At 58.3% G+C, this 8,696-nt stretch overlaps 2 protein-coding genes across 2 annotated transcripts in view; one reads left to right on the forward strand and one right to left on the reverse strand.

Moving 5' to 3' along the window:
• On the reverse strand, nt 1-4,563 carry VOLCADRAFT_92197 (uncharacterized protein; the record flags this gene model as incomplete). Its single annotated transcript, XM_002951601.1, has 3 exons — nt 1-3,038; nt 4,085-4,202; nt 4,519-4,563. The coding sequence occupies 3 exons, from the start codon at nt 4,561-4,563 to the stop codon at nt 1-3; spliced, it is 3,201 nt and encodes a 1,066-aa protein (XP_002951647.1).
• A 746-nt stretch (nt 4,564-5,309) lies between these two features.
• The window catches only part of VOLCADRAFT_92198 (uncharacterized protein), a gene marked incomplete at both ends in the record, with an annotated part of 8,762 nt that continues 5,375 nt past the window's right edge, over nt 5,310-8,696 (forward strand). The window contains 4 exons of the mRNA XM_002951522.1: nt 5,310-5,380; nt 5,906-5,981; nt 6,958-7,123; nt 7,578-7,634. Of these exons, the coding sequence (XP_002951568.1) occupies nt 5,310-5,380; nt 5,906-5,981; nt 6,958-7,123; nt 7,578-7,634 (370 nt within the window). The remainder of the gene's footprint in view (nt 5,381-5,905; nt 5,982-6,957; nt 7,124-7,577; nt 7,635-8,696) is intronic.

Below are 8,696 nucleotides of genomic sequence, written 5' to 3' on the forward strand. Positions count from 1 at the left end.
CTAGCGCCGGATCGCAGGAGACGCTGATCTAGGCCGCAGCGACTGCTGCGACGGCGACGGCGACGGCGGCGCCGTATCGTCCGTATGGCCGACGCTGCTGCTACTGCCGTTACCGCTGCGAGACGAAGCCGCCCTACTGATGCAAACGCGCACGCCGATGACTGCAAGGCTGTTGTTAGCGCCGGAGTGCGAGGCCCTGCCGCCGCCGCAATAGCTGGCGCTGCAAGCATCCCCCGAGGCTTTATATGCCGTTTTGGTGTGGGTGAAACCGGCTCCAAAGGCGTTCGTACGGGGGAATGTGGGCGTCAGCCGGCCGCTATCCCACGTTGTACCGCCTCGTGAATGACTGTACCGCATGAGGACTTGTTGTACGTCGTCATCCGTAATGGGCGTCGAGCTCCGATGTAAGCGGCAGCTGCCGCCGCCGCCGCCGCCGCCGCCGCTCCTACTGCCGCTGCGGCTACCTTTGCCTGCGAGCATCGTTCGGGGGGAAGTATCGGCAGGGGTAGTGATGATGGCTGGGGCCGGCATTGCAGCGGCTGTAGTTCCTATGGTAGCAGCGGCGGTGATGGTGCCGTTACCAGCAGGTCCCGCCGCGGCCGCGGTGGAAGTGGCAACGGCGGCGGCGCTGGATGCCGCTGCAGGGACCGCCTTGATTGCGGCTGTGGCCGCGGCCGCCATGGCAGCGACGGCGGCGGCGTCGGAGGTTGAGTTTGAGGTTGACGCCGACCCGGATTCGGGCCCCGCGGGTTGAACTCGCGCTGGGCTGCGATGGCATCTGAGCAGCAACGCGGCGACGGCGGGCGAGGCGGCTGCGTTGCCGACCATCGCAGACTTTGGCCGTATCGTACGCGTCGCCGCGGCGGCGGCGGCAGCGGCGGCGGAGGACGCAGCGAGGAACTGGACGCCACGTGGTGGCGACATGCTGGTACGGCAGGACGGCCCGTGGCTGCCGTCGGGGGCCGCATCGTGCGCCTCACGGTGACGGAGCGAGCTGTTGAGAGCGGCGGCAGCGGCGCCGCCGCCGCCAACACCGTCGCCGCCGCGAGCCGGCGAATCAGCCCGGGCCGCGAGGGTCGTCATATCTGCGTCGTACTCCTCCGTTTGCCTGGAGGCATTACGCAAATGGGTCCTTCGGCTAGCCGTCGGGCTCACGATGTTGATACACTCAACAGCCGGCTCCGGCACCACTGCCGTGCCCAGCGCATTTGTCGCCGACGCCGTCACCGCCGTCAAGCTGGGACGCTGCGACGAGGGTGCGAGGATCGAGCGGCCTAACGCCGCCGTACTGGCCATACTTACGCGGCGGCTGTCCTCCTCAGCCAAAGACTGCGATAGCACCCGCAGCCTGGCGCGTACCCCTGCGGCAGCGGCGACGGCGGCAACACCAGCTGCAGGGCTGCCGCCGCCAGCCGCTGCCGCCGCCGCCGACGCTGCCACCAGCGGGCTGGCGGCCGCGGCGGCCTCCAACGCAAGCGCTCCAGTACTTTCCATAACCACGCGGCTTCGGAAAGGCGACGAACCCAGACGGATGCGCCCCGGATGAAGTTCCGGAGCCGCCGCCGCTGCTGCTGCTGCTGCTGGCCGATTTGGCGTGGACGGTGCACAGTCACCCTGTACGACGTAACGGTGGCCTCGACCGGGTCGCAGGCCAGCAGCTGGGATTGTGTCCGGAGGCGGCGGTGTGGGCATCAGAACTGGATTCCCTCCTGGACCTGATGGGGTGGCGGCGGCAGCGGCGACGGCGGCAGTGGCCGCATCACCGTCGTCGGCACCAGCGCCGCCGCCGCCGCGGCTCAATGACAGCAACACTCCAGGGGATGACACACGCGCCGGCTGCGCCTTCGCGCCGGCGTTCTTCCGCAAGAGGTTCGAATGCTGCCGCCGTACAGATCTTGTTTTTGCGGCTTTGTCGGTGGCCAAGCCGAGTGCCTGTTGCCAACTCTGCACCTCCGCCTCCGCAGCCGGCGGCGGCGGCGGCTCGCTTGGATCACGGTTGGCGGCGCCAGCTCCGCGCGCTGAGCCATTGCCAATCAAGCCAACATACGCGCGATCGCCCCGTGGCGATTTAACGTCGCCAACCGACGCCATGACGCGCGCGGCGGCGGAGGCGATGGCGGACTCCTCCGCCAGGCTCTTCAAATCGCTCGCGGGTTCCTCATCAGCTAGCGCGCGAAACCCCGTGCCAAGGAAAATCCCGCCTAATCCTGCGCCGCCGCCGCCGCCGCCGCCAGAAACCCCCGCCGCAGCACCGACTCGCTCCATTTGCAGATCTTCCCCATCTTCCCCCTCCACCTCCTCGTCGCCATCCCCCTCGGAGTCCAGGAGTAGAGACTCGTGTGAACGTCCCGACGAGAGATCCCTGGCGAGCCGACGCTGTAGCTGGCGCTGCGTCTCGAAAAGTTGGATGGTGTAGCGCGGGCAGCCGCGCGGCGCCCGGATGGGTACGGCGGATTCATGGTTCGGCACCGCCGCGTCGCCGCCGCCGTCGTACATAAGGGCGCCGCTGGCGGAGGCGGGCCGCGTCGCGCGTTGCAGCGCCCAGGCGACACGTTCAAAAGCGGTGTTGCTGTTGTTTCGGTGATGATTGCGGTCGCTGTTGCCGTCGTCGCCGTCTCCGCCGCTGGCAGGCATCGCCTCCGCCGCTGCCACGGCGGCGGCGGCGGCGGCGGCACCCATTGCCACCTCCGCCACGCTACGGAAAGACATGCGACCGCCTCCGCCTCCGCCGTTGCTTGGCTTCCCTAAATTGGCTGTCTGAACAGCCCGGCCTCCGTGCCAGGAGCTCCCACGGTTGAATCCTCGCTCGCCACCGCCACCGCCACCGCTGCCGTCACCGTCGCCGCTACTGGCGGTGTTTGCCCTGGCGGCGGCCACGCGGCTCGCAGCCTCACTGCCGGCGGGGTCGCTTGAGGACACCAAGATGCCGTCCTCGTCAGGTGTTGCAAAGCGGCGGGCTGCAGTGGCGGATACCGGCCGGCGGGCGGACTTGCCTGATGAGGCAAGGGATTCCCGGGACGAGTTCGGGGCCCCATTCTCTGCGCGGCGCGGCGCGGTGCGGTGCAATGCAAGGCAGGGCGCGGGGAAAGGGAGATAGGTCACGTGACAATACAAAGACTGCAAGGGTGGAGGTGGCGACGATGGTGGCGAGGGTGGCGAAGGTGCGTAGCCTTTAGGGTTTAGACCAGAGTTCACCTTTTGGGGCAGCGAGCCCGAGCAGTAAAAAAACTAACCCTTAGTTGTGCTTTTAACATCTTTTCATTGTGTTTTGCTGATGATGACGTTTCTCTTGATGAAAGATCTTTTGCGCATTGAGGCTTTAATTTTAATGGCGCGATTTGGATAATGTTCGCCGCCGGGCTCTTTGCCATTCCGTGCTGTGCGCCCAGCTGTGTAGGCATTCGATGCCTTGATATTTCTGTTGCAAAGCCGTCGCAGCGCACACCGCCCTTATACCATTCTTTCTTTGCGTTGGCGCCGCCTTACAGGAGGCGCCAACAACAACAACAAAAAGTACAATCCTATTTCTATGAACTAAATGATCTAGGTCTGGAAGGAAGTAGTTCCACGCCGGAAGGAGGGGCTGCAAAGCAGTAGTCGTTCCCCGGCAGAAGGCAGAAGCAAATTATGGCTGGCTGCTTTGCGAGCTGCGAATTGCATGACAGCATCTCTCGAAGGATCGTTCCTGGGAGGTGTGAGAAGTCGTCAGGAGGAGAAGATACGCACTACATTACGCAGCAGGCCGGAGAAGGGTAGCCCAGCAACGGAAGGCGGGGAGGTTGGGTTGAAAGGCCCTTTCTGTCGCGAGTAACTTGTTAGCGTGTAGATATGGGCGCTGTCTAGGCAGACAACTCTGCGGACCTGTTCAGGTACGTCTTTTATTGTTCGGGGGCATACATTTCCAAGGACAGGACGGTCCCGCTTTGCCGCATCCGAAGCAGGATTGTATCATCATCAGCAACAGCTTAGCAATAGCATTGGCAGCAACAGGAGTCGCAGCAACAGCAGCACGTAAAAAAAAGGCCGCAGTCAGTCCCGGTTGGTCCTAGTGTAATTCCAGTCCCTGCGAGGGCAGGTGCCTTACTCGACAACCACCACGAGCTCTGCTCTCGGAACCCGCGATTGACTGCATCAGATGTCGCTTCCCTTAACTCCTCGTTGCGCGTTGAAGCATGGAAGTTGCGCAGGAGTTGAATGTTTTCCTGCAGCAAGGAGATAGGCGCGGGAGAGGAAGCAGGAGAGCCCGTGGATAGATGAGGATAGGGAATGATCTCATTTATGGAGTCCTTGATCACTTATGTGATAATTTATCAAATTCCACCATGCTGTGTCCTTGTTCGGGATGAAAGGGACAAGCTGCGAACATTCATTTGTACGAAAGCCGCTCTGGTGAGATCATAATTATTAATATATGTATCAATTTTTAAGCTTATGTTGCAGATGACTAAGAACTGCTCTTCACCTTGTGACCCCCGGGCCCATATACCCTAAGAAGTTTAAGGGATTGCTGGCTCTCACCAGTCCACGGCGAAGTGCAGAATCCAAGTTTTTATCCTTCTCCATTGTGTTTTCAGAAGCAAGCAGGTCCTTTCCAAGCCGAAATCAAGCGGTTGTCAGTCTTATCGTAGCAAGCGGAAGTGCTAATAAGTGACATGGTAAGACCAAACCTACATGAAAGCGCTATATGGTGAACCTGAACACAAGGGAACCCACGTAGTGCGGTGACGGAGGACCCTTCAGTTTTCCATTTGAAATTGCAGAACCGCAAGTAGCTGCTCCAGAGTGTGAAAGTCCCTTCACTTCAATGTCGCAACTTATTTACATTGTTCAAGGTATAGGTATTAGCGCATTGAGGGCTCCATCTTGCAATTTTTTGAGTGTATATGGATGGTACAACACGTTCGCTGCCGTGCTTCGACCGTGGCAATCCGAAACCTTTGTCAATGGAAAGTTGATCGAAAACATCGTCGCTTATCATAGTCCTGAAATTATTAAGCTTATTGCGTCTCTTATTTAGGAGCTGTGCTTAGTCGTGTTTCGTCGGAACATGAGACCACCAAACGGGGAGGAGGACAAGGCTTATCATGTTTAAAAAGCAAAATGGAATGAAGGTTCTGTTTTAAATTGCACCATATCATAGAGACTACGAACGCCGCTGGGCAGACAGTTAAAGAGTCCATCCGACGCTGCAGTCGGACGACGCTGCAGTCGGACGACGCTGCAGTCGGACGACGCTGCAGTCGGACGACGCTGCGCGAGGACGCGCGATATGCATTTTGACCTACAGTCTTTGCTGGCACCCTCCAAAAATGTTGAAAGCTCTATGGATTCCGCCCTTCTGCAATTGCGACGTTAATGTGAATCAGTTCGCAAGCCTGGCGTGGGTACTCGTGTGTATGCGTACTAGTGCTGTAGTTGTGCCTCAACGACTGGCCTCAAACTCTGCCCTTCGGTTTACCGGCACCCCGGATAAGACTGTTTTCCGTGATAGCGCCTGAATCTGGCCCGACCTGGCTGGCGCAACGAAGTCGATCCGAAAGCTGGAGAAAAATGAAGGCCGGCTCAACAGCCTAGAAGTATTCCTTATTCCTTGCTAAGAGGTGTTTCCGGCATGTAGGCGATGTGCCTGAAGTCCTCAAACCAAAGCACGCACTTTGCCTGTGCTATAGTCCGTGGACGAACTTAAACTCAATCGGGATGTCTTTTTCACACGCGCAGAGCGTGCGCATGATCGCAGCAATCTTAGAGCGAAGATTCAGGCATAAAAATAGCAGAGGACCCAAAGTTTCGAAGGGAAGAACAGCAAGATCCTCGACGATTTCTTAAAAAGCATTTCTGCTACGTAAAGCAGCCACGCTGCTCCGAACTCCTCCAAGGTGCGTCGACTTCAAATTATCTGGTGCAGATGCTACGGTTGCACCTACGACTTTGCGATCCAAGAGGGTCCAAAGCGGACAAGGAACCTGGAGGAACAGGCCAAGGTCCGCCAAACAGGCACACGGGATGCCGTATCCGCATCCACTTCCCATGTTATCTGTGCTAACTGTCTCCTTGCATGAAAGTGCTATGCAGGACGGCTCGCGACAAGGAAATGACTTCTGGCATTACTACCTACAAAGGTTTGATTCCAGGCTCGACTCTCCTTAACTTGCCCAAGCTCGGGACTTGACTCTCGTGCAAGGGCGCTCTGTGGCGAAAATAACACTCGCAATGGCATGAACCTACAGCGAAGGCCGAACCCATGGCCTGATAACTTCCTGTAGGCCCTCGTGCCGGGCGCCATCGCGCCAGTTGCTAAGCCAACTGCTTTTTCCTGCAGCTTATGCGCCGTGACAGCAGCTATAGATAATACGGGTACATGGACCTGCACCGAGCTCGCAGCTTAGGCTAACCTGTCGGCTGGCTCCGAATCCCTTTTGGGCCGTCCAAAGTTCATGAAAGCCGCGGTCCTTTCAAGTTATGGACCAGAGACCCGGCTTTTCCATGATTAACCTCAGGCCTGGGCCAACCAATAAGGTTAGCTCGTCGCCCAACAATGCACCTGGAGCGTCATCGGGCTACCAGTCAGACCAGCTTTCCGACTTAATTATTCAGTCTCTGACCGCGGCCTCGAGAGGAACCTCGGTATCGCGTTCAAATTTTTCCAAGTCCTTCTCTGATTCTGTTTCCCCCTTCATGCAAGCCGAGGAACAGAGACTCTTCGCGGCCGACGATCCAACCACAAGCCTCTCCGTCAGCAACAGCGCGTCGCAAGCATCTGCCCTGCCGCAGGAGCCGCATCTCCAGCAGCTTCATCCGCCATCCTTATCACAGGCCAGCTGCGCCTCGTTGTCTGATTTCACACACAGCGGCCTCCTTGTTAGCAGCTTTACGGGAAGCGACAGCAGCCCTGCGTCTGCATCCCGGTGGACTACCGCGCCGCCTTCTCTACCTCTCACTCGCTCTGAAACCGCGCAGCCTCAGCAGCGAGCAGGTCGCAATATTGGCGCAGCACCAATACGTCCTCCATCTAACGTTGCCCTCTTAGTCGCTGACCCAAATCAGGCAGCAGGTGCAGCGCCGCCGCCGCCGCAGCTGCTGCTCACTGTTGAGCAGTGGAAGGCCCTAGCGACCCACGGGTCATGTAAGTACCCTCCTGATCAGCGGGGCCCGACGCCGTCCCGCCGAAGCATTGATAATAGCCAGCTACTCCTAGGTACCCAGGAAGCAGCGCTTGCAGAGCAACGCAGCTGGAGAAGTTTAGTGCAACAGCAGCAGCAAACCCAGCGACAGAAGCAATTCGAGCAGGCTGTTCATTACCTATCCCAGCAGCAGCAGGATCAACAGCGGCAGCAGCAGCAGCAGCAGCAGCAGCTTCGTTTTGCAGCTGCTACTAACTGCGGCAACCCGACACCTTTCGCATCAGCCATCGCGTTCCCCGTTACCGTCAGTCCCCCCCCACCAGCGGCATCGCGAGAGGAGGGTCCCTGGCACTCAGTGCCGCAGCTCGCACGCTCGGGGGAAAGCAACAGCAGCTTCGGCAGCGGCGGAGTCTGGCCTCCCTGCACTACATCGCCGCCTTCGCCGTGCTCGTCCAGGGCGTCCGTGCTGGTGCCCGTATTTGACACCGTACTGCACACCAAGCCGTACGACAGGTGAGACTACCACCTGGTTTGTCACCTTCGGGCCTTGCGCCGCAGGATGACGTTGAAAGAAGCGTTTTTGCAAAGCAAGCACTCGCCTGATGACAGGCATTTGCGTAGATCCTTGGGACATTCGAACTCCCAACAACACTTGGCGCCTCTGGACGTCTGTTCATTTGACCCTTTGCTTCTTCTAATCTCCGTGCTGCTTCCCATGTTAGTCGTTTTTTCCCTTCGTTTTCCCGCTTCCGGTGCAAATCCCCGCTTCCTCCCCGCCACCCCCGCTTCCACCTGGCCATCGGCTGATTTTAAGGATAATAAATGATATGACTAGATCCGTAACTTTGGGATGTGAGTTTCCCCTTAAATGGGATGTGAGTTTCCCCATAAATGGGATGTGACTTTCCCCTTAAATGGGATGTGACTTTCCCCTTAAATGGGATGTGAGTTTACCCTGAAATGGGATGTGGGTTTCCCCTTAAATGGGATGTGGGTTTCCCCTTTAATGGGATGTGGGTTTCCCATGTGGGTTTCCCCTTAAATGGGATGTGGGTTTCCCATGTGGGTTTCCCCATAAATGGGATGTGGGCTTCCCCACAAATGGGATGTGGGCTTCCCCAGAAATGGGATGTGGGCTTCCCCACAAATGGGATGTGGGCTTCCCCACAAATGGGATGTGGGCTTCCCCACAAATGGGATGTGGGCTTCCCCACAAATGGGATGTGGGCTTCCCCACAAATGGGATGTGGGCTTCCCCACAAATGGGATGTGGGCTTCCCCACAAATGGGATGTGGGCTTCCCCACAAATGGGATGTGGGCTTCCCCACAAATGGGATGTGGGCTTCCCAACAAATGGGATGTGGGCTTCCCCACAAATGGGATCTAGGTTTTCCCTTAAATGGGATGTGACTTTCCCCTTAAATGGGATCTGGGTTTCAGGGTTCGTATCTCTGCGAGGGTGTGACGTTCTCATGACGTTCAGTGTCGTGAATCTGACGTGGCACTAAAAGGGGATGTGGCATCAGGGGCCTGTACGTGGGTGTAAATAACCCATGTGTGGCGTGTGACGTGTC

The sequence above is a fragment of the Volvox carteri genome (assembly GCF_000143455.1).
Source record: "Volvox carteri f. nagariensis unplaced genomic scaffold VOLCAscaffold_24, whole genome shotgun sequence".
NCBI classification, from domain to species: domain Eukaryota; kingdom Viridiplantae; phylum Chlorophyta; class Chlorophyceae; order Chlamydomonadales; family Volvocaceae; genus Volvox; species Volvox carteri.